We start from the raw sequence: 27,093 nt of genomic DNA on the forward strand, positions 1-27,093 counted from the left end.
GTCTATCGGTCACTAAGTTGATGACATCTTTTGACACTATGTCATTTAGGCTTCAACCTATCTCTGAGCCAAACAAGTATTTCCCATAAAAGGCTATTTATTCTCCTGATTCTTAAAGTAATAATAAAAAGTGGAAAGTTAAATTTCTTTTCAATGAGTTGTGAATAAAGTGAATTTTATTACCATCATTGTCACTGCATTAAAAATAAACAATGAAAAAACCCTCTCAACCCCCTCCTTGCACCTGTCAACATATATGACTGTTTTCACAATATACCTAAACATTTATTGGATGCCTCAACCATCCAGAACACATCTAAAACTAGTAGCCATGAGGCAGCCAATAGAAATGTACCCAAATGAACATCCTAAAGCTCACATGCTTAGCATTCTAAAAGTCCCTCAGGCCCACACAGAAATCTTGCCTAGAAAAAAATATGATCACACTTAGTTTCTTGGCTCCTGCTCAGAGCATATTAGAAGTAGTAAATCACTATGTGGACAACAGAAAAGGCAGAGCATCTACCAGAGACAGGCATAGGGGACAATTGCAAGAAGAGATAGCTGCAACAGAGACTAAATCAAGAGATTAAGAAATTAAAACAGAGAGAAGAAAAAGTCAATAACTAAGAAAGAAAATAGGGCAAAGAACAAAAGTTACAAGCACAGCAGTTCAGATTTAATGCAGCATGGAACAGCCACCCCAATTACCACCATACTGCAGGATTTCTGATGTTCATCAAATAAATGATGAATTACACTCCTGATATTTTTATTTATTATTATGGAGAATTTTGAACATGTAAATGCAATCATAAAAGTATGATGAATGCCATTACACAATTTTGACAACCATCAATCCTGGCCAATCCAGCATCATCCCACTTTCTCCTTCATATTATTTTAAAGCAAATCTCAGATATTACCTTAATTTCATTTGTAATTATTTTGGTACATATCTCTAAAAGACAAATATTCCTTTTAAAAACATAACCAAGGTACCATTAATACATTTAAAAGAAATTGGAATCAAATTGTAAGGTTTTTTAACCCATTCTCAGCATTAAAATGCCTTAAAATTTTTATATTCTTAATTTAATTGGTTAAATGTCAAGTGAGATAAAGTGCTCTGAGAAACATCCTCTTTGCTAATGCAACAGCCGGTGAAGATGTAACATCATTAAATTATGATATTTTGGCATTTAAATTTGATTTTTTAATCAAGGAAAATCCTTTTATAGAAAATCATTCATTAAAGTAATTTTGTTTAGTCTACAATAGCTATTTCAGACTTGAAGTGTAAGAATTTGATTTATTATTATTTCAAAGCCATATACTAATTCCCTGAAAGAATTATTAGAAATGATTTATTAATTTACTGGGAGCCATGCATAGGTAATCTTGAGCAAATTCCATGTCAAAATGCAGCTTCATTAGTACTGAGATGTAATTATTCTTCAAAAACATCATAAAATCAAAATCAAGTAGGGCAAAACAAATATAATGATACCCACATGAGAAAGATAGAATTTGTCTTTAGTGATAAACTTGGATAGGAAATTAAAGAACCTGGGATCCAGATCGACTGTGATGTCTTCTTTCAATTGAAGGAACATAAAAGAATGGGACTTTTGGTACCTGAACTGAGAACTAGAAACATTTCTAGTACATCTAAGGGAGAATCTGTGTATGTGTAGAGGGGAGGAGGTGGTTTGCTGGGCAGAAAGCTCAAAACAGCTTTAAATTGAATTTGAGAGAGAAATACGTCCAGATAATATCTGCAACTACACATCTTATCTTCTTCCTAACTTGGATGTGCCTTGGAAGGATTGCAGATGTGCTGAGATCCCTGAAGCACTTAGGGTGTCTAGTGGGACCTGGGGCATGCTCCCTCCATCTCTTGTCATCACCTCTAGCAGGAAGCAATTTCTGTTTATCATAATATACCACAAAAATATTACCATTTTCAATGTGTTTGATAATGTAAAAAAACCTTGAGAAGCATTGGTCCAAAGAGCTTGGCCTGCCAATCAAGGCTCTTGACAATCTGACCCAAATGACATTTCTAACCTTGAATCTTTCCACACCATTTATGAAACCGTTACACCAGCCAAAATGAACTGCTCGTATGTTCCCCTTACACCCATCACGCTTCCCAACTGCTGTTGCCTCTGCTTATGACTTTTCCCTCTGCTGGGAATCTACTTTTTGCCTATCTCTATATTTTCAAGTATAATCAATTCTCAAGCCCTGTATTAAATGCCACCTGCACCACAAAACTATTTCTTTTCCTGCATTTATATATCATTTTTTCACCACTAAAGAGCCAGAGTAATTTATCTATAGTTTTTAATGTCTTGTATAACTTTCTATAAGATTTTGTACTATTATTACTTCTATACAATGTTTTTAGTTTACCAACTAGAGTCAAGCCCTTTGACAGCTAAATTCAAGTAAATTCACTCCGGCAAACATTTTCTGAGTAACTTTTATGTGCCAAGTAATATACAGGTGCAGAGGATATAAAAATTAATCTAGCTACACTATAATCAGAATTATTAAGCATTGTTCTTAAAGTTCTACCCAATACAATATGGCAGGAAGCTAATGTAGGAGTTAACCACTGGAAAGGAGAAAAATAATCATTTGCAGACGATAATGGTACAAATTCAAGAGAATTAACTGGAAAACTTAGAACTAATAATAATACAGTTCCATAAGGTGATTAGAAACAAAATTAAAACGTTTTCAAATATCTTTATAATACTACATTAAAAAAGCCTTAAAAAAATTCATGTGATAACAAGATATGCTAATATGGAAAGATATCCCAAAGTGTGTTGGGTAACACACAAAAACACATGTGTGCACGTAAGCACACACACACAGAATGTTTGTATAAATGAAGCATCACACTATGTAATAAATATAATATTTCAATTCTTTCCAAATTTAAATATATTAAATATATTTATAAATTTAACATAAATATTTCAGTTCTTTCCAAATTTACTAATAAGTTTAATGCATTACCAATCAAACTCTCAAGGAAATCTTTAATCTGAAATTTCAGCTAGAATAACTAGCATATAGAATAGTATATTTTTAAGAGCAAAATGATCAATAGACATGAACAATTACAAAGGAGATACAGACAAAAAATTTTTATTTGTTACAAAAAATAAAAACTCAAATTATATGGGCCATTTTTCACTTATCCAGCTGTCTAAAAAAATCTAAATGATGATCTGCAACGATAGGAAAGACTCAAGAACAAAGATAATAGAATGTATTCCTAACAGGAATGTAAATCTATATAAATTTTCTATAAAGCAGTTTTGTACCATGCATCAAAAGCCTTAAAATGTTTTAGGCCGGAATTTTCCTTTTTAAATATCTAACCTCAGGAAATATTCAGAAACTCAATAAAAATATATGCTTTTAGAAGAAAATCAGATAAATACTAAGTGCCAGGTAGAGAACAACACAGACATATAGGAGATCTGGGAAGTGCCTCCCAAGGACACAGAAACTGAGAGTTGGCGAGGCATGGTGGCTGACACCTGTAATCCTAGCCCTCCGGGAAGCAGAGGTGGGAGGATCACTTGAGCTCAGGAGTTCGATTGAGAGTCACTCTGAGAAAGCACGAGAACCCATCAACTAATAAAAATAGAAAAAATTAGCCAGGCGTGGTGGCGCATGCCTGTAGTCCCAGCTACTCGGGAGGCTGAAACAGAGGACCGCTTGAGCCCAGCCATGTGAGGCTGCAGTGAGCTATGATGACACCACTGTACTCTACTGGGGCAACAGAGTGAGACTCTGTCTCCAAAAAAAGAAACAGAGTTATTTTATAATTATTAGAAATTGGTGAGCCATATTAAAGAGTCAAAATTCTCCACAAGTGAGATTGGTTCAGGAATACTGACAGATACACTGAGAAAAATGAGTCAATAAGGAGAGGAAGTCAGCAACAGGACCCCAAGAAGGAGAGATAAAGTGGCAAATGTTGGCAGTGCCAAAAATGTGTACTGTCCAACTTTGGTAGCAGTTGTATTGTCACTAACAGTCATACCTCAGAGCGAGATGCTCTCAGACATGTGCCTGCTCAGAACCCTATTTAGTTAATTTTAAAGCAAAGAAGGGTAAGAAACCAATGACAAGTCTAAGTCTCTGAATTTAATTGTGATCATCAAAGAAGAAATGGTTGATATGTTATCCTAGTGGCTATAATACCAAAAACGATCATTTACCCTAGACTTTAGAAAGGATTTCAACATAATAATTGGAAGAGAAAGAGAAGGAGGAGGAGAAAAACCAGCCCACAACTGGTCATCCTAAAGAGGAAAATAGTTACAGAAGGAGGAAGCTATGAGAAAGGGAAAGACTAAAGGCTAAAATCAATTTTTGTTTGCAAAAATGTTAAGGGCAGACAAGCAAAAAAAGAAAAAAATACTAGAGAGGGCCTAAAAAGAATGATTTCCAATCTGGACAGAGTTCAGAGGAAGATAAATTTGCAGTTAGGAGACAGTGCTCAAGCTTCTCTAAGCTAACTCGAGACTCCAGATCCAGACAGATTATATACCAAGACAGCAGAAAAACTCAGAATTCACCACAAAACCACTTTGAGCAATGTTATGTAACAATGGAGAATGAGAAAGTTAGCAGAAGACTGGAGATAGGCAAATATTGCCCCAGATTTAAAAACTGGAAGCATTACGAACCCATGGGTTCACTAAGAATAAGTCTTTCTAAATAATTCTCAACTCCTTTTGGAATGACTTGCCAGGTTGGTACATTTTGGGAATATCATAGTATGAGATCATTTCTGGACAATATTTGACAAGTTGTTCGTTGTATCCCTGGGCAAGAAAGAAAGAATTCAGGTGGCAGTAGTTAGGTAGCATTACAGCTGACTTAACTGCCATACCCCAAAATTCATGGATCTGTGCCAACATGGAAGGAGTTGGGTCTTCTATGATTTGCAACCAACCTTGGTTCTCACAGCACTTCACACATAACTCTATTATATCAATTATTACACTGCATTACAGTTATATAATTACATGTCTATTATCCCTATAGACTATGAGCTCCCTGAGGAATGATTACATTTTAGTCATCTTGTTATCCCTAGGAGGGAGCATGAGATTAGCACAGAGTAGACAATTTGGTACATGTTTATAAATCATAATTGAATAAAAACATTGAAGATATCATTTTAATATTTACAGATGGTCCAGAGATGAAAGGAATTGCTAATACATTAGATGACAAAACCAAAAAAGTCAAAAAGTCCTTGACAAGCTGAAACAATGAGCCAGTGATTACACAATAAAATGTAATAGAGATATAAGTAATGTCTGGTACTTAGAATTTAAAAAAAAATCAACTGAAGAACAGAATGGGAAAGACCTGACTGGAAACAGCTGAATGTTTTGATAGCAAATCCAACATGAGCCAATGGGGTACTGTGGCTCACATTGTTGCCATTAAGAGAAATAGAACTCCTAAAAGGAGAGAGATGAGGGCTGCTGGTTAGACCCCATCTAGAGGATCATGCTTCCAGACACACATTTCTACAAGGGACCACCACAATTTAAAAGTTGCCCAGAAGAAGGAAACCAGTGTGGTAGTAGACCTGGAGACCATATCATATGAAAACTATTTAGATTGAAAAATGACCTTTCAGAGAATATGACAACAAAATTCCTGTTTCTGAACTACCGTCTGGGGAAGATTATTTGTTAGTGTGCCTCCACAACACAGAACTGGGATCATTTTCGCAAAGGAGCAGAAAGTTGGATTTTAGTGAATTATAATAATTAAAACTCTTCAAATATGGCATACATACACGCTTTCTGAGCCACGGACTTCCTCACCCCTCAATCTGGGACTGTTCAGCCCAGCCACGTGCCAGGGATTTGAAAAGAGCAAATTCCTCCTTGGTATAACAGGTTTGAGCAAGAAACACCTGACTTAACATATACGGTTTCATATTATTTTATGAGATGAAACTGCTGGAAGGTAGAATGCCATAATAGGCCTCAAATAACTTGTAAGACTCATTTCTGAAGGAGAATGCATGCGCTTGTCTGACAGCGCTTCTGAGAAGGATGGGTTGGAGCACTGAAGCTAAGGGCACCTACAACCCACCCTCGATTCCAGAGCGTTAACAGAGGACCTGCAAGGCACTGCCATGTGTCGTGAGAACAGAACTCTCCCAGATGGCAGGAGGCAAGGGAGATGAGGAACATCACCTTATTATGCAGGTAAACTGTAAAAGCATATAAAAATATATAAGCAATCAAGAAAAATGAACTTATAAACTTTACAACCATTCCCTCCATCTTTTGCATACTGACTCCCAGACTCATTGACTTAGTACAATTTTTCAGCCAAAAAACCTGGCTACCCTGACTAATGCACAATGTTTATTTAATATGCAATTTTTCTAATCAACCTTCAAATGCCTTGAATAACCAGTTACATCATGAGACATAGATATCTGCATGTTTAAGATGAATTCAAATTAGAAGTCAAAAGTGAATTAGAACGTGAACTTACATCCAGTGAAATATAAGCAAGTCAATTTTTCAATGCATCTTGACTAAATGTAAAATATCATCTGTTTTTGTGACAAACAAGTCTGTGCCATTAATCATATGCTTCCAGCTGCAACAGCTCACATTCAAATTAAAACCATGAAATAGCATCACAGTGTCAAGATTCACACAAACTGATCTTTTAACAGATTGTGAGAAAAAAAATATACATTAAAAGAAGAATCTGGAGAAAATGTTACACAATAAAAACATCTGAAAGAGCTTAAGCACACAAGAAGATAAAATTCTGGTTTTTGAACTGTATAGGAATTAAATGTTAAACAAAACTCACAGCCTGCTCTTAAACAACAAACACATCATAAAAAAATATTTCTTTTTATAGCCACGGGGCTGAGAGTTTTGCTGTTTATATCTGTCCCAGCATACAAATCCATAGTACTGCCAGGACTGTCCCTTCTGACTTTACTGGGAAGCTAGACAGGACAGTCTGCCTGGGTTTCTTTTAGTTTAGTTCATTTTGTGTCCAAAACTGGCCCAAGAATCATCTCTTCTTCAGTCACTACACTCCTGCCTGCCAGTTGCACCGCTCCAAACTTTTCCCTTCCAGCTACAGATATTAAAATGTTTTGTTGTTTTAAAATTTGATTTAGAACTGCAGTAGATAACTTTTTTTGCTTCAGGCTTCCCTAGGTCAGCAAGCAGCAGTGATGTTCAAACAGCGCAATGGCAGCCACTGCACATTAAAAACAAGGCTGGTGCCAGGAACCAGCAAAGTGATATATTCTAGGTTAGCTATGTCAGGCACTTTCCAGTCCCAAAGAAGGTTTCATATGGTCAGCACATGGGTCAAATGATGCACATGGCTGTCCTGTACTTACTTGCCCCTTGTGTCTTTCTCTGGTGACCTGCCCCATTGAGCCCCCTGGACAAGATTCCCAGGGATGCTATGAAAGCAGACACGTTTTTCTAAGAGGCTTTTCTACCACAGGGCTCACACTGTATAGCCATGGTGCTTGATACTTTTGGAGTATAATCTGACAAGCCACAAATTTTTATCAGTCCACACCGATTCCACTTTTAGATGGTAGCCCAGCCTTAGCATATCTGAGAAAACAGCCATAAGAAAAATAAGAGACAAAACACTGAAAATCTAGAGTACACATAAAAATGTTAACAGTCATACTCCCAGTCGGTTAGCATTCTAGTTTCTCTCATTAATAAACCAAGATGAGACTGGGGTAGTCATCATGATACAAGATATAAAGATACAAGAAGAATAATGAATAGGAGCTTTATCTCAGAATATTCCTGGCTCTTACCTACTACATTTCATTATCTCATACCTCTCTTTTCTCTCTTTTCCTCGTTCAGAGACATTCTGTTCCAGATGACAAATGGAAGAGTACGTAAGATTCTAATTTCACAACAGCCTACGGAGAATCTTCCCAAAGAAATTTAACGAGAACTTAAAGTTGTATATGACAGTTGTGCATGGTGGGTTTTAGGGATTTTGAAACCCAGTAAAATAGATTTTAAGAAAGAAAGCTTTTTAAAGTAAAGTGGGATGAGGAAATAATATAAACAGAATATTGTGTGATTAATACTTACAAAGGAGAATCTTAGAATCAATTTATGTCTTAAAAATGGTCTGGAAAATATGTAGCTAAATCAAATAACTTAAAAGGTATTAGGACTTCAATATTTAAAGAAAATTTGGAGTGAAACCTTTTATAAAACTGATAATCTTTCATAACGCTATAAATTATTTAATAAAACCTGCTAATTTATAAATCTGTATTATTACATATAGGGTTTTCTTAAAGCAGAGTGTAGCTATACATGTTTTAAAACAGGAGGATCTCAACAATATTTTAAATGACAGATGACTAGATTCTACTGATATTTCTAAAAGCACAGGGTCCATGGATAATAATGCTGTGGTGTCAAAATCATATTATTTTAAACTCGCTGCACCACATTAGCAGAGAATTCTTTTTAATAATACATTGCATGCAAAGAATCAAACTGAAATAAACTATTTAGGTCTCTTAAATCTGGTTAGTACTCAATGCTTCCTGCATAAAGTAGTACAAACAGGACTTCTTTTCATCTACCAAGAGAAAAACCATAATATAACTTTGTTTTTAAATGTCCTATTTTTATCAAATCATGCCTTAAAGTACTAGGGGAGGAGGGTGACCATTAGTCTCTGACTAAAGCTTTGGTAGATAAAACCCAAGTTCACTTTTTACTTCCTCATGCAGAATTTTTTTCAACACATTTAGACTCAAATTGAGCAGATCAATTTAGAGAAGGGCAGAAATTAGCTGGCACAAAGAACCCCAAAGTAATTATAATCTTTTTCAGATTAGAATAAAAGAATCAAGGTAAAGTGACATCTACAGTTCTCTGATAATTGTTTTTTCATTTTTTTCTCCACTGATTCCAGAAACCTGAAGGAGACAGAAGGCATGAGCTGGGAAGTTTCATGCAAGAAGAAAGCTGTGTGCTGCTTTAGTTCCAGGAAGTAAAAGGACAAAGGAATAGTCCCCTGACACCTGTCAAGAGGTCAAGATGTTTAATACCTGAAACAAACAAACAAAAAAATCAACATGAAGGGGAAGGTCCAAGGCTCAAAGCATTAAAACATTAAATTTGCCTAGGACAAGACTTGAAGAAGATACTTCTAAAAATAGAAGAGAGAAAAGGTCACCTTGTTTTGATTTTAAAGATGAGCCATGGCAAAGGCTATTAACAATAGTTAAATATGCAGAAAACAAAGTACTTCAACCTACGTATCTAATCCTTAATCTGAGGTTTGCTGTTCTCATTCATTTTGCCCTGGATTTTATGCCTTCGTTTTAAGTAGAAACATGGCAGTGGATTTGGGGTCTTTCCTCTCAGCTTCCTTGCCTACATGCATTCCTGGGCCCTTTTAAGGATCTGAATTTAAAAAAGTAACCTCACCTAATAAAAAGGTGCTTATGATCAATGTTGCCCTCTTTATTCACAGTATTATTCCTGCTACACCTGTGTCAAAAATCCCCCAGTATAATTTATTTTTTGAGTTGTCTTAAAAATCTGTAGCAAGAGTTAAACTAAACCTCATGATACTAACATGCACAACTAACTCAGAAAGGGAAAACAAGCCTTTGATGGAACCATAAGAAAACAAATCTGCATTCACCAAATTTAAAGGAGGGAGACATCTTCCTATCAACTCTAAGGTTTCAGATGCTGCTGCTCCCATCATCCTCCCTTGGATTAAGATGACTATAGAGTCAAATGCTTTCAGGGTTTCACAGCCTGAGCCTCCTATTATTTTTTATAGATACACATAGAATAAAAAATCACCAGGAAGTTTCAAGTCTGTTCAGAAATACACCTAAAGACTTTATGTACCTTTCCTACATTTCTAAATTTAAGGAATAATCATTTTGTATCTTAACCCATCACCATTTATACAGATTTTTATCAGCTCAAGTAGAGATAACTTGGCCCTACAACTTGATAAATGTTTGCAGAATAGACAACTATATATAAAAGGCTAACAGTGTCAAACAAAGTCCATATTTTAAAATATCAATGTATCTTTCTGACTACAATCTATCTTAAAGCCCGTGCTAGTTTGACAACTAAGTGCTCAAGAAGTTTGCCTCTGCATTTTAATTTCCTGGATCGTAGTAGGTCCATCCTAATTTGCTGAGATTCAATCTAATTAGTAAGAGGGAAATTAACTGATATCTAAATCTATTTAGAAGACTTTGGAAGAAAAAGAAAACTGACAGAATGATTAGTGCTCTGCCTCTGGTCCCTAAAATATGGATTATTTAATGACATGGTAATCCCATTACCAGCTGATTGTACCACCAATTATGATTTTGAAATGAAGGGGTTTTTTTTCTTTTCATGCCCCAAATTTATATTTATATTTATATGTATAGCATGGAGTACTACTCAGCTATAAGAAACAATGGTGATATAGCACCTCTTGTATTTTCCTGGATAGAGCTGGAACCCATTCTACTAAGTGAAGTATCCCAAGAATGGAAAAATAAGCACCACATGTACTCACCATCAAATTGGTTTCACTGATCATCACCTAAGAGCACATTTGGGAATAAAACTAATCGGGTGTTGGGCAGATGTGGGGTGGGGAGGGGATGGGTGTATACATACATAATGAGTGCGACGTGCACTGTCTAGGGGATGGACATGCTTGAAGCTCTGATTCGGGGGGATGGGGGGGAAGGGCAATATACGTAACCTAAACTTTTGTACCCCCATAATATGCTGAAATAAAAAAAATAAAAAATAAAAAATAATTGAATATTGAGAAAAAAAATCTACCATCACTTTAAAGAAAAAGAACATGGGAGTGGTGGCTCCCATTCTATGGAAATCACTGATGGCAAAGCAGAGAGAGGGAAAACATATTTATGTTAATCCTCTTAGCATATTATGAATAGAATATTCTTAAACATAAATATGCCTATAACAATCTCAACCAGGCATTTTGCTAAGTCTCAGAAAAATGAAACAAAGACATACAAATTAAAAATGTATCTTTTTATTTCAAAATAAGATCTGATTGGAAAACTAGCCAAAATTATGGTCTGGATAGTATAAGACTTATAAAAGATGAGCCCAATAAGACGATTTAAAGCTGCAAAGATTCTTCAACAACCAAAAAAAAATATTTCCAATGCACATATACAAAAAATGTGTTTTGGAAGCAGATGCTTTGTATTAATAATATATTTTTTTCATTTTGAGGTCATTATTATTGTTTTTCCCCCAACCTGCTACTTTCTATAAGACCTGTATTTTGCCAAATGCAGAATCACCAGTACAAATAATTTTCATAAATATAACTGCAGAGGTTGGGAAGTGAATATTGTATCACTATGGTTTTTAGTATTGCTATGGAATGAACCACAACTGGGTTATTCTGAGGAATCTCTCTTTGTATAATGAATCTGTCATACATATTTCTTTGATTAATTGAGTGCTGCTGTATGTAGACAGATCAATCTGTCTTCTTTTATTAGCACTGAGATTTTAAAAATCTACATATTAAATTGATGGATTTGATAACATCTTGATCTTAGAGTTTTAAGTGCTTACGTATTTAATCTTAACAATTCAGCTACATATGATTATCTAGAAACTGATATTTTTCTTTCTGAGTCTTTCCACAGTCATGTTTATCATTTTTTAAGCTATGGATTTTACCTTAGCCTATCTAAAATAACTATTCACTGGAAAGCCATCCAAGAAAAGGGCCAAAAGTCCCCGACAAAACATACTTGCAATAATTTTTAACCTGAGATGATTGAAAGAACATCTTTTCATTTTGAAGAGTATAGAATATTTTAATAGTTTTCGTGCAGTATAATTAACATATAACAAACTGCACATATTTAATGTGTATAATTTGACAAGTTTTGACATATGTATGCACAGTGAAATCATCACCACAATCAAGATAATAAGCATATCCATCACCTCGAAAGTTTTCTCATGGCCCTTTTAATCCCTCTCTTTCACCTCCTCCCACATCTCCTTTCCCCCACCCCCAGGAAACCCCTGATCTGTCACTAAATATTAGTTTGCATTTTCTAGGATTTTACAAAAATAAAATATGAATTTATCCCAATATGAGAATACTATTTTATTTTGTCTGGTTTTTTTCACTCAGCATAATTATTCTGAGATTTATCCATTTTGTTGCATGTATCAATAGTTCATTCATTTTTAGTGTTGAATAATATTCTGTCACATGGATATACCAACCAAAATTTGTTTATCCACTCACCAACTGATAGCATTTGGGTTGTTTCCAGTTTTGCAGTATTACAAATAAAGTTGCTATAAACATCTGTGTACAGGATTTTGTAAAACCTAAGTTTTGATTTCTCGCAAGAGTGGAATGGCTTCATTATAAGATTGGTGTGCATTTACCTTTTTCAAAGACTGCAAACCTGTTTTCCAAAGTGGTTGTACCACTTTGTACTTCTGGAACTGTATGAGAGTTCCAGTTCTATATCTTTGTCAACACCTGATATGGTTGGGTTTTTCAATTTTAGATATTCTATTAAATAATAGATGTGTAGTGGTTTTAATTTGTATTTGTATTTCCCTAATCACTAATGATGCTGAGCATCTTTGCATGTGCTTATTTACTTCTTTGATGATGTATGTGTTCAAATCTTTGTCCATTTTTAATTGCATTTATTTTCTTATTATTGACTTCTAAGTGTTCTTTACATATTCTTCATACAAGTCTTTTATCATGATTTGCACATAAGGTTTTCCCAGTTTATGGCTTATCTTTTCATTCTCTTAACATTGTCTTTCAAAAAGCAGAAGTCTGTAAGAATAGATCATTAAATATGAAATGTCCAATTTCAAATAAAAAGTTTATTATATCTCAAACAAGAAGCAGTAAAATTAATCAAAGTATGCGCCTAAACCATCAACACAATTTTGTCATCTTAACAGTAGCTTGCTTATGCCATCAGTGAAGAAACCTGGAAAGCCAGTGGCCATGAAATCGCTAAAGCCGTTTTCCAGACAGCTTGCTGGGAATTTAGCATTTTTCCTTGCAACAAGTGGTCCAAAGCCTGGAAGAAGTGATAGTCAGTTGGGTCAAGATCTGGTGAATACGGTGGATGACAGAGAGTTTTCAAATCCAACTTTTGTAGTTTGAGCAGTGTTGTTTTTTTGTGACATGTGGTCTTGCAAGAAGATTGGCTTGTCTCTATTGACCAATCTTGGCTGCTTAATCACAAGCATCCTCGTCATTTCATCCAACTGGTTGCAGTAGACATCTGCTGTAATTGACTGACCAGGTTTCACGAAACTGTAGTGGATAATTACCAGTGCTGGACCACCAAACAGACACCATTAGCTTTTTTGATGGATATTTGGTTTTTGGCTGTGTTTCAACACTTCATCTTTATCCAACCATTGTGCTAAACACTGTGATTGTCAAAAGAATCCATTTTTTTTTTTTTTGATACAGGGTCTTGCTTTGTTGCCCGAGCTAGAGTGAGTGCCATGGCGTCAGCCTAGCTCACAGCAACCTCAAACTTCTGGGCTTAAGCGATCCTACTGCCTCAGCCTCCCGAGTAGCTGGGACTACAGGCATGCACCACCATGCCCAGCTAATTTTTTCTATATATACTTTTAGCTGGCCAGATAATTTTTTTCTATTTTTTTTTTTTAGTAGAGACGAGGTCTCGCTCTTGCTCAGGCTGGTCTCGAACTCCTGACCTCAAGCGATCCACCCGCCTCGGCCTCCCAAAGCGCTAGGATTACAGGCGTGAGCCACCGCGACCGGCCAAAAGAATCCATTTTTCATCACACATAACAATATGGCATAGAAATGGTTCACCTTTATGTCGGGTCAGCAAAGAAAAGCAAGCTTCAAGACGATTTCTCTTCTGATGCTCATTTAATTCATGTGGTACCCATTTATCCAGCTTCTTTACCTTGCCATTTGTTTCAAATGGTCCAATACTGTTGGCATAGCAACATCAAACCTTGCTGCTAATTCACACATTGGTTGAAATGGATTTTGCCTCTTCTACAGCTTTCAGCTCATCATTATCCACCTTGGTCTAAGGTCACCCACCTGGCTCATTTCCAAGATTAAAATCACCAGAACGGAACTTCTCAAACCATTGATATACTGTGCGTTTAATAGCCACATCCTTCCCAACCACTTCATTTATATGTCGAGCTGTCTGCACTGCAGTGGTTCCACAACAAAACTCATATTCAAAAATAACATGTATTTTTTACTTATCCATGGTTTCACAAAAGTTGCTCTAAAAAAAAATTTGAAAGCCAAAACATGCATCTGAAAGAATGGGGATGTGCCTTCACAACAAAATAAAACAAAACAAAACCAAGAAGTGTCAAAGTGAAATGTCAGAGATATCAACTGTCAAACTTAGGACTTAAAGAAATCATACATTCCATACTTAATAACCTAAATATTAAGAAATCCAATTTACCAATTTTCCTTTTATAGATCATGCTTTGATATCTATCTAAGAAATCTTTGCCTAACCCAAGGTCACAAGGATTTTCTCACGTGCTTTCTAGCAGAGGTTTTATTGCTTTAGGTTTGAAATTTAGATCTAGGATCCATTTTGATTTAATTATTATACATGGTACAAGGTTACAGTACTTTTAAGTCTTGTTTGATGTGTCATTATTTTTGTCTATTTGCTATTAATTTCTAATTCTATTGCATTTTAATCAGTATACATGGTCACTGTGTAAAAATTTTGTGAATATTTCAAAATAACATTTTCTGTTTGAGTATAAAATATATAACTATCAATTACATCAAGTTTGTTAATTGGCTATTTAAATCCTTTATATATTTTTATTTGATCTGTTGTCTTCTAAAGGAAGGAAAGCTAAATTCCTCTACTAATTAGGGATCTATTGACTTTTTACATTTTGTTTTAGCTTTATATAATTCAGGATTATGTAGTTAAATATTTAAAGGTTCATGATTACTTAGTTATCTTAGTATATCAATATGAAATCTCTTTATTCTACTTAATGATCTTTGCTTTGAATTCCATTTCACCTGATATTAATATTACTTTACTTAGTTTTCAATGGCCTTTTTTTAGGGTATCCTTCCTATTCCTTTATTCTTACCTTAGAACATCTTTTTGTTGTACAAGTGTCTCTTATTGCCATAAATAATTGAATATGTTATTTTTATGCCACTCATATTATAAAAAGTAAATCTAATCTATTTATATTTATTGTGATTATTAATACATATGTTTTCATTTATCATAATTTTGTTGGCTGTTTAGTTTCTTTTCTTAAATTTTGCTGAATTTATCAAATATTCTTTGCTTTCTCTCCTTATGGTATATTTCCTTTCTTAAAAAACATTCTCATGGAAAAAAATTCACGCAATACAAATAAAGCAAAATTTGTATTTGATCCCAATGAACTCTCACTCCATTCCCTAAGATAATTTACTAAATGAGCTGAATATATAAACTTTAAGTTCTTAAAAATGCATTTATGAATATATCATCCTATTTTCATTGTCATGTTTACTCTTAACTGTCTTTAAGATACATATTTAAACTTCAATTTTTCTTTTTTAAATTATAATCTATACTCTAAATAAGAACATAATATACTTTTATGCCTTTTTACTCAACCCTGCCATCTCCCATGGTAAAATCAGAAATAATGCTTGTGTGTGTGTGTGTGTGTGTGTGTGTGTGTGTGTGTGTGCGCGTGTGTGTGTGTGTGTGTGTGTGTGTGTGTGTGTGTGTTGATGTGTCTGTGTGAGAGAGATTATAATTAATGATTTCTTTTTCTTCACAATATGTCTAGCTAGGTACAGTTCTTTTCTTAATTATACTTGATATTCAGAGGGCTGATTAAATCTGACATTCTTTTTTTTTCCATATTTGAGGCTTTTAAAAAATATTTCTGTGATAATTTTATCTTCTCTAGTTTATTTTTTCTCTCCTTTTAGAGATTTAGAGGGATCCTGGAACTTCCATAACTATTTCTTTTGTCTCTTAAATTTTCTCCCATACTTCCAAAGTGCTCCTTTTGCATGGCACTCTAAGAAGTTCCCTAACTCAATCTTTAGTTTCCCTAATTTACATCTGAGTTGCCTTAAAGGACATTTTCATTTTAAATTTTAAAGTCAAATTTTAAATTTCTAAGTTCCGTGATTGATTCTATTTTATGAATATAAACCTTTCTACATCTCTGAGTGAGTGTCTTCTTCTGATAACTCTATTACCTCTAGGTCCTTAAATGTTTTCTCTTCTGATTTTTCATTGGGTATCTTTCTTTCATGGTGTTGATTTTTTTCATATTGTGGTATATCATAATTATATGCTAATCTTTTGTTTGAGAACTCTGTTTGCCAGCTCTTTTGTTTACCATTGACTGTTTCCAGTGATTAATGGGGACAGACAAGTGCCTTCTCTCCTGTGTGTGTGGGCATCCTAACCCACCTGGCAGTCAGTACATTACAGAGGCACTGCCCTACCTCTTTGGGTCTAGCACCCACACTCAAGGATTTAGTTTGTGGGTAAACACAGCTGCTATCCACACTTAACACAAGGAGAAAAGAAAAATAAAGGCACAGCTCCAAATGTAGAGCTCCAATTAATAGCTCTGATGAGCTCTTTAATAATCCTGATGAATTCCTCTTCTATTTCATGTTTCCGTTGTCTGTACCTCAAGCTTTGTCCTGCTTTCCTTTGTTATAGATTTAAATCTATTTTTGTAATACATTTGTTATTGTGTGTTTTCTGGTAATCTTTGCCATATTGTGGAATTTTGGCCAGGGAGGGAGAATAGAGATATATTTTTTAAAAAATCAGTTATCAATTATTTAAGTTGCTTAAATTTAAGGGCTTCACATTCTTGTATTAAAAATGTTAATTAACTTTACATAATAAATTCTTCACACTGCTATTTCTCCCAATGATGCCATAAATATCAGGGAACTTCAAGATTAAAATGATCAGCATTTTCAATAAAGTCTTAACTTTGGACCTCAAGAAATTAAAAGCAACACATCTGTGATGCCTCAAAACAATTCTACCCAGATCTACCTTATTCAGCCTCCGATGTCAGAGAATCGACCTGATCTGGTAAACGATGAATAGCTACACACATATTACCTCTTTGACAGTTGGCAAGTTGCTATTATAATTATAGGAATTTAGTAAAGTTTAATTTTTTCTGAGAACTTCCATAATCATTATGTCCAACCACTCTCCCACCAAAACAGCAAAACAAATGGGCTCAGAGGACCGTGTGTGTGTGTGTGTGTGTGTGTGTGTGTGTGTGTGTGTGTGTGTGTGTGTGTATGTGCCCATACACATGCACGGCAGGGCAGAGACTATATCCTCAGGGCCTGGCATGTAGGTGGTATTCATTAAATATTCACTGAAATGAATTAACCAACAATAACAAAACAGCCTTTTGCTTCAGAAGGGTCTAGCCTTACTCTAGTATCTTGGGCCATAATTTGGTAAATTTCCTTCCAGCTTGAGACTGCTGATATGTTTTTATATATACTTTATTAGTATATCAGTAGTCTCAAGTACGGTGAACCCATAAGATTATGGTGTGTTGTTCAATGTTTCATAACTCTCCAATCTTATCTCATCCATAAACCAAACCCACTATCACCTCCATGACTTTTGTCCAAACTGTCCCTTTTCCTAGACTCTTTCCTCTGTAACATCTCCTTTGTCCTTTTTATATGATCCTAATTTTGTCTCGTATTCAATCCTGTTATAGTATTTACCACACGGGACTATAATGCTTCTCAAAGTATAAAAAGCACAGTGATTAGTAACTTTCAGTTAGTATTAGTTGTTATTTTATGTATGCATACTCTGCCTCATACTACACACACAAAAAAACTTTGAGATTTATCCAAACATCTCCTGTACAAAAAAATTAAAAATAAAAATGATTGAGGAAGTCAGAATCAAGGAAAAATACAGCAAACGATGGATGCTATGCACTCCTGCATAGCGGTTAGAAGAAGGCTCTATGATTCACAGGGGCCAAAGGGAGGTAGATCCTGTGAGTTTCAAGATAAAAATAAACCAGTTATGTTAAACTTAAACAGGAGGATAGTTATCAGCTTCTTCAGCTGCTGGAAAAGAAAGCAGGCTTAGAAAAGTTAAGGGCCTTGCCCAGTGTCCCCTGGCTTGTTTTGTTAGAGGAAAATACTGATCTCTGGACTTCCAGTGCTGTTGCTGCAATACCACACTGAAACCAAATACACAATGAAAATTAGTTGCTATTATGGCAACCCCTGGGAGAAACAGAAATACTTATTCCCTTGTGAGGGATAGTAAGTTAAACTAAGAACCCAACACAAATGTTCTCTGAGGAAGTTTGGTAGAGTTTGAAGATATGAAATGACCTGATTGCCCCCAAAGAGGAAACAGTGGTATAGCAGAAACCTTAAGAGGCACATGAGATTCCCTATTGTCAGGTGGGGTCGAAAGGCCAGGAAACTAGTTTCTAGAATATTCTATATGTGCGTACAGTCTTAGAAGAAGTGGACTGTTAAGTACTATACTAGACTATGACTGGGAAGACAGATTTTTAAAAATTTCCTAGGGCACTTCTCCAGAAGAAAACAAAAATTAAGGTCAGGTCTACATCAGCCAGTAACAGACTTCTGGGCCCCTAGATTCATTTATTTGGCTCTGCTGACTGCTTGGCTCAGTTTTCCCTTAGCAAGTGTAAAAAACGCTTGAACACCACCACCCTGGGATCCTGTTCAACCAATTCAGATAGCTGTGGCCTTTTAACTCACATCCAAGTGACTTGGCTTTATACCAATATCATTTCCCCTAGTATAGCCTAAGCTTAAGTGAGAAAGTACACAGCTCAGGGAGCCAGGAGTTAACTGGCTGTTCCCATTCCAGAAAGGCCTGGTTCTTTTCCTAGATAAGGAAACAATACTATATCAAGAAGTTGTGATAATTCAATACTACATATCACACTAGATCCATGACTATAAAAAGAGAATTAGTGGAAATACCACCATCTATTCTTAAAGCATCTCCCTGAGGAGCTTTAGGCAATGTAACTTTTCTCTTCCAGCCCAATCCCTTGGGAAATAAATAGAGGTGATTTATTAAAACTTACATTTTGCAGATAGGAAAATAACAACAAGTTCAAATGCAGAGAGTGGCAGAGGATCTTGAGGCTATACTATACTTGCTAAACCACATTTCTTCCTTATATTATGCAACATTTACAGAATATGCATTTACTTTTGTGTATGTGCCTGTTATTTAGCACAGTCATAAGGTATATTCTATGGACATGGCCTTACTTGAGCCCTCCTTCTGCACTGCCATTTTCCTTTGCCCGGGACACATTTTCTCGCCACTTTTCCCATAGACACCTGTGTCTGTAGATGTCTAAATCAGTTTTCAAATGGCAAGCTGCTTTCTCCTATACCAGCAAGAATTTCCCCCACTCCACCTGTCCCTCAAAGCAATGTAGCCATAATAACACCTCTGCAAGTCTCTCTGCCGCTACTGTTTCTTTTTCTAATACACAACCAATTTATTGGTTTATATTATCTTTACTCCTCTGTCTGTGTAGTGTACCATGACTCTCAGTGATTATGTTAAATTCATAAGTATTTCACCGGAGTCTTTTTTAAATGAGAGGTGCTAGTGGGGATATGGAGAGGGTAATGCTTAATAGACATAGGACTGTGAGAACATGTAAAATAAAAATTAAAGAGCTACTCTGCCCTCCAAAGTAAGATTTAATAAAAGGAGATGCTGAAGGAAGAAGCTTTATCTTGGTGAAAGACATCAAATGGCCTGGGTACAAAAGGCAGAAATTTAAAGGAAACAGGCAGCAATGCCCCCTGGGCTGCCTGTCAAGAAGTCTGCCCTGTACAGTTTCTGGAGAAATTAAGAAATGCAAATAACCTGGACAAATTAACAACACCCGAAGATAACTAGCAGGATACAAACAAACAGCACCTTTCACTACGAGAAGGCGTATTCCTTCAGGCAAACAAAGAAACAGGACAGAGACAACATCTGTTTCATATAACAGCTTGGCTGCTGAAAGAAGCAACCTTTTTTAAAAAATGGCTTAGCTGACAATCCACAAAAATCATTCAATCACTATTGCATGGGCTGAAGTAAATGGGTAAATGAACACAACTTGCACTTTCCACGTTACCCTCACTGCCTTCTAAAAAAGAAATGTTGTCTTTTCTTTAGAGGAAAAAAAAATAAAATAAAGTGCAAACAAAAATCTTTATGAACGTTTCCCTTTTGACTGACAACTAACAGCAATGAATACTGAATCGTAAAAGACAGCTCACCCCTTTTCAGCTTTTCTTTGCCCTTCCCAATGTCAACTGTAAAGACACTACTGCCCAAGAGCATATTGGGTAAGGATGGCAGCCGGAACAGGGAATAGGGAGATAATTCAGATATAACTCACAAGAACATTAGAGGAACAAAGTAAGTCACTTGACAAAACCAATCATGGTTCTAGAATTCAGTCAGGGAATATTATGATGTCTGGATCCTTATCAATAAATGATAACAAACCAAACATGTTAAGAAACAAAATTTCATGTCTGGATTCTACCAATTCACATATAAAATTTAAAAATCAAGGGAAAAGCACCATGAATGCATAAAAATTTGTTCATAGATTTAAGAACTGGACATTTCTAAAATGAAAAATTATTAGAGCTGTGGTGTCACTGCAGTGTGGACAACTGCATTCAACTCAGCTAGGTGCCAGGGGCTTCACTTGCCTTTGTAACGTGGTTATAAGTATATGAGTCAGATAGAGAACGAAAGCAGCTAAGAGGCAGTGATAGAAGAGAGTTTTTAGGTAAAATCTGAAAACAGAAGGAAAGGTGATAAGGTAGACAGGGACAAAAATCATCTAATATCAACTCGTGTGGAGTGCCAACACTATGCTAGGCGGCTAAACAAAAGACTCCAGTGAGGTCCCTTCCTAGCGGCTTCTCGGTTTAAACAGATATAGCACAATGAGGGAAAGATCACCTTGCCTGAGAGGGAGAAAGGCATGACCACAAAGAGAAAAAGCAGTCAATATGTGATTTGTGTTATTTTTGGGCGTTGGAAAGAAGACTTTATTGACAGGTGTCCTTTTTGGGGGGTAGGGGTGGGGGATGGCCAAGTGAGAGCATAATCAGTATAAAAGCAAATCTTCCATAATGTCAGCTATGGGCCAGGCAAACTCTCAGCGGTTGACCTGCATTAACTAATTTAGTCCCCACAGGATTATATTAACATGACGTAGGAACTATTATTACCACATTTTACAGATAGAGGAACAGAGATACTGGAAGGTGAACTTGCCTAGTATCATACACAACGTCTGGGCTTTGACACAAGTCACTAGGAAGAAGGAAAATTCTTTGAAAGATTAATCCATCTGTCCATCCAGGATCCTTGCTAGGTAGGTGTCTTATATGATAGTCAGAAATAAAAATAATCCAGAGCAAGACAAGCAGAATAATTAATTAAAACTAAAAGAGAAGGGATTTAGATTAGCTTCACCAAAAACCTCCTGAATGAAAAGAATATGTAGGGAAAAAAGTTCACTCAGCGATACTATGGAATGTTCTTATAGGAATCAGAACTAACAGCTGGCCTTGCCGGATGGTATTAGAAAACTCTTTCAGGTACGTAATGGCCTAACCTAGAAATTTGTTCTAGGCCTATAGGAAGTAATATTTGGCTTTAACTATGGAGAGAGAGAAGTGCACAAGAGCTTTTGCTAGTGTCTCTACCTGGTTTCCGCAGGACAGTGCTAGCCTTAACTGTGTAACCACCACCACTTCCTAAACTGAGCCTGGCATATAATATGTGCTCAGAAAAGATTTGCTGAATGAATGAAACAGCAAGAAGAATATGAAAACGAAATGATTGTGGAAGGTTCTAGACAGTTTGGAAAGCAGAGGTAAGACTTTAAATCAAATGGCAGTCTTGAAGAAAGCACAGAAGGGAAGCATGGCTACAGCATCAAGAGTCAGAACCATAACTGAATAAGAGTTTGACCTGAAACATCCCTAAATAAGAAGTGAGGAAGAGAAAACAAATGATAAAAGCAACTGCAAAAGCAACTGATTAATTCCTATAAGTTTCTGAGCAGAGAGCAAGGTGTTCTTGTTTTGTCATTATGATGTTTTATCAATACACTGTTAATGAAAAAAATACCAATATGTGAAGACTTTAAATTGTGCAGATAATAGTGACAAAGCAACAGCAGACAACACCTGGGAGCACTTCCCTTGTGCACTGGGTAAGACACTTAGGTAGAGAGCTCACTGATTCAGTGCAAGTGCTCAGATTGAGTCCCACCTCTTTCTCCAAACCACCTCAGTCAAGTCACTCAATCTCTGTGTCTTCCTGTCTGGTGTCTTATAATCTGTGAGATAATATGAGCAGCTACTCTCTAGGCATGAAGTTGCAAGGATCAAATGAGAAAAATGTGTGAGGAGAGAGAAAAGGGAATAAGAATAGAAGAAGAAAATTCAGAGTTCCAATTTGACATAAAGATAAGCACAATCAGCGCACACTGGTGGGGTGCCGAGTAAGTTGAGGAGAGCAAGGCATTCTTCAAGTAGCCAAACAGAACGAGCCCACCATACCACCAGGCCAAACTATCTTTGTGACATATCTTGTACTTTGGCATTTACATTTTTTTCCCTTAATTTCATTATTTTCAAAAACTCCATTAATTTGCTACATTTCTTTTCATGATTGTCTCCACCACTGAATCATGAGTTCCTTGAAGACAGGGGCTGTATCTTAGTTCTTTTATTCGCAGCCCCTAGGATCATTCTGTACACACAATTAATCGTGATAGAATGACTGGGTGAAGAGCAGGAAAACACCACTTGAGAAGGCATTGATGTGAATGAGAACTATAAGACTTTTTACGTAAAAGATATAGAAACACTTTGACAAAACAGAAAATTGATAAGAGCAAAGGATTACCTATTTATGTATGTTATATATATTTAACACACATATTAATATATACACATGTAAAACATATATCAGGTGTGTGTGCAAACATATAGTTTGTTATTAAGATCCCCCAAAAGTGACTCTTATTTAATTTAACTCCATTATGCATTGTTAGTTCATCCCATATCATTTCTTCTTATTAGATAATGAGAACAAGGTTAATGCCTTTTCCGATTTTGAAGAAGTGAGAAATGTAACTTAAGGTTAGGAAGGAGAGTGAAGGAGAGCCTTGGAACTATCTGCAATGGGTAAGGAAGGACGTGAGCAGGAAGGAAGAGGGGTCACACTGTTCTCTTGAAGTAACCGCAGGAGAAGACTACCTGGCTGACCATTCCTCATTAACACCATCACTGCCCTGGCTGTCAGTATCTGCCTATCTTTACCCATTTATCTTCTTGAATTTCTCCCTTGAATACAGAATTTTCCCCTGTATTGATAATCTGATTGAATGCTGATTAATCTGTCTTCTGAGCAACCGTTCACTGGTGAAGGAAGGTTTCGTACGTTCACACATTGATCCTAACACACTCAACTCTTTCCTTCCAAACTTAGAATGTCTTGACCAAGCAACTCCCTCTTAGATAATTTGATTTCAGTAGGTCATAATTCTCCCTAAATGCCGCACTCCTGATATTGAGATGACCTTCTTGGCACTGAGGATATACTTGAAATCCTAGGAAAGTTACACTTTCTTTATATGTGTTAGCACCTAACTTTTATGTGTTCTTGGTTGAGATATAACCTAGTACCCAGTTTAAAAAAATATTTGAATTAATGAATGAACCATCAAGGAAGCAACTCCCTCTATTGCTTGCCTCTGAGCATGTGACACAGGATACACAGTCAGATTCTATTCAGAAAATTCCCTCCCTCCTTGAGACAGTCTCTTAACTGAAAACAGAGCTATTAAAGTGTGTGTGTGTATGGGGAAGCGTCTATGCTTAGGGTAGAAATTTGCTCTTTAATACTAATGTGGGCCAAAAACCCACACATCAGCCTGGAACTAATCTATGTGCTCCAATCTCTGAGGTTCCTTTACCTGTATCTCTCAACCTTACTTCAGAATAGGTATAAACTAAAACATTACCACCAACCCCTATGGTATCCTCTCCATTGTAATTTCCATTTTAGCAATTGTCAGGACAGAGTTCTTTCAGCAAAATCAAACTATGCTTGGGAACGGACCTATTCCCACCTTACACACACACCCCCAACTTGATTTTTCATTCTACCGAATTCCAGTAGCACAGAGCCAAGATTATAAATTGCTTGAAGTGTTCACTTTTTTTTAAACTGTCCAGATACGTTCACTGTTCATTTCTTCCAATTAAACATATGAAATAAATGCTTTATCAATCAATAGTTTCTTATATCTGGAGGGTGTTCAGTAAGTTTTGTGTTCAACATAATGACCTGAAGACAAAATACTAAGTACCAACCATATTTAAAACCAATAGAATTGTTGAAAATTCTTGAATCATCCTTTTTTTTTTTTTTTTGAAGGGTCTCGTTTTGTCATCTAGGCAGCAATGTAGTAGTCCAATCAAAGTACTGTAACTTCCAACTTCTGGGTTCAAGCAATCCTCCCACCTCAGCCTCCCAAAGAAGGGAGCTAGGACTATAGGCATGCACTACCATGCCCAGCTAATTTTTTAATTTTTTGTAGAGGTGGGGTCTCACTATGTTGCCCAGGTTGGTCTTAAACTCTCGTCCTCAAGTGATCCTCCTGCCTCAGCCTCCCAAAGTGCTGAGAGATTACAGGCATGAGCCACTGTGTCCAGCCTCAAACCATATTTTTTGATTCCATAAACTTTTACAATATGTTCTCTGACTTTAAAATATCCATAAATAATATTGTCAAAGTATAAATAGTCACCAGAAACCACAAAGTAATATTAAAATATCCAACCTAATAGAACAATCTTTTAAAAATTTTGCATAGAAAAATTATTGTATTATAAGAATATTCAAGTTTTGTGATTGGAGTCAAAATGACAAAGCCAAATGTCTTAAAGAAAAATCGGAATTTATCAATGACCATTACTTTTAAATATTAATGCTATAAAAGCCAAAGATAGATACAAAACAGACTGACAGAAGCAAACCTGCCCTAGACACAGTGTTCTAAACATAGACACCTGAAAAGATCAGCCAGTACTTTATTAGGTAAAAATAAAAGCCAAACACTAAGAAAATGGCATGAAGTTGCAGTTTCAATTTCATCAAAATAAAAATCTGTCACAGTTAGAATGACCTTAAGAAAGAATAAAAAGCCGAGACAAAACAGGGTAAGGTCAATATCACAAAATGATTAAAGAGATGGAATAGAACTCTCTTCTAAGTCATTAAACTCACTGATATTATACTGAACTCCAGAGCACTTACCATTTTCCTATGCATTAGAGAATTTAGTGGGTTCACTGAATTGACTGATTTCTTTGTTAATCTATTTACATGGGTTAAGACCCTGACTAACATAAAACACAACCAAAAAAATGCCAGACAGAGTGTAATGAAAGACTGAGTGATGTATGGTTTGGGGTACAGCCTATCTAATAAATGTGCTTGGCCAGCAAAGAACCCATTGGCAAAGATTTATTATTGGAACAAATACATTCTAAAAAAGATCTAATAGAATAAAACCAGCCGTATAAATACAAACTACTCTAAAATATAGTTCTTTGCCCTGTATTTCAAAGATTATAATTATCCTCAAGTGTTTCATTCAAGAATAAATTTTTTTGAACAAGTAAAACCAACAAGTATAGTGTACAAATTGCCGCTAGTAGTGCAGTTCTTTGATTCATACAAAATAAAGTTTATGTTACTCAAAACTCTTCAACAACTTTTAAAACATATGCAAAGAGAGGGAAATATTTCTAGGAAGTACACTATCAAGAGAAAAGGTAAAAATGAATCACTACTAGAATAAATTATCATTTTCTTAATTAGATACATTAATATCAAATTAGTAAAAGTTAAGGGCAGACATAGAAATGATTTTAAATGTTATACCTCCAAGTTCTTTTACATTCAAGATGGCATTCTGGAATGGCACTGCTTTTATATTAAAACCTAAAATTAGAAAACAAAAACATAAGCAGAGAATTAGCAACTTAACTTTTAAATTAAAATACTTAAGACACTCAAATCCCCTTTTTCAGGCAGATTAAGATTTACTTTTCATATCTCATATTTATACTAGAAACACATAATTTCCAAGATAAACTGATAACCCAAAATTATCTTCTACCATTTTTCAAAACATAGTTGTGGATTGCAGCAAAATATAATACTACCCCCTTTACTTCAAACTATTGCCTTATTCTTCATTATATAATGTCACTCTCAATTTTTATCAGTTATAAGGAAGATATTTTGAAATATGGAGAAATTTCAAAGAAAATATTAAATCTACAGGGACCTTTGCATCTAATTCCTAAAGTTAATGTCTTACAATTTTTTCTCGCATATAACTCTGCAACCCTAGAAATTAAGGTACTTAAATTACAATCATTTTATATTAGAATTATATAGTATTTACATTAATGTTCTCTTTAAAGGACATGGTTGATATACCATACAGACATTTTTCTTAAAAGTACAATCATAATTACCCATTTATGCACAGGTGATAATTTTATAATGCATGTGATAAAATATTTGTATTATAAAAATATATTCACAATATATAGTTCTATGATTAACCATGTATTTAGGACTTAACTATTACCATTCAAGACAATAAATCCAGTCACGACATATGTGAATATGCATATACCCATACACATATACATATGAAATACACACACTGAGTCTTTCTGAAAGGATCCACCAGAAACTGGAACTAGTAATGACTCTCAGGAAAACTGGGGATCTGGAAGTTCTTAAATAGGAGGGAGTTTTTTTGTTTTATTTGAATGTTTTGCCAT

At 35.4% G+C, this 27,093-nt stretch overlaps 1 protein-coding gene across 3 annotated transcripts in view; it reads right to left on the bottom strand.

Annotated features, from left to right (window-relative positions):
* Positions 1 to 27,093, bottom strand: part of ARL15 (ADP ribosylation factor like GTPase 15) — a 391,618-nt gene that overhangs the window by 217,193 nt on the left and 147,332 nt on the right. For all 3 annotated transcript variants that reach the window (XM_045566385.1, XM_045566386.1, XM_045566387.1), the window contains exon 3: positions 26,177 to 26,236. In XM_045566385.1, coding sequence (XP_045422341.1) covers positions 26,177 to 26,236 — 60 coding nt within the window. The remainder of the gene's footprint in view (positions 1 to 26,176; positions 26,237 to 27,093) is intronic.

Source organism: Lemur catta, chromosome 12 (assembly GCF_020740605.2).
Source record: "Lemur catta isolate mLemCat1 chromosome 12, mLemCat1.pri, whole genome shotgun sequence".
Lineage (NCBI taxonomy): Eukaryota > Metazoa > Chordata > Mammalia > Primates > Lemuridae > Lemur > Lemur catta.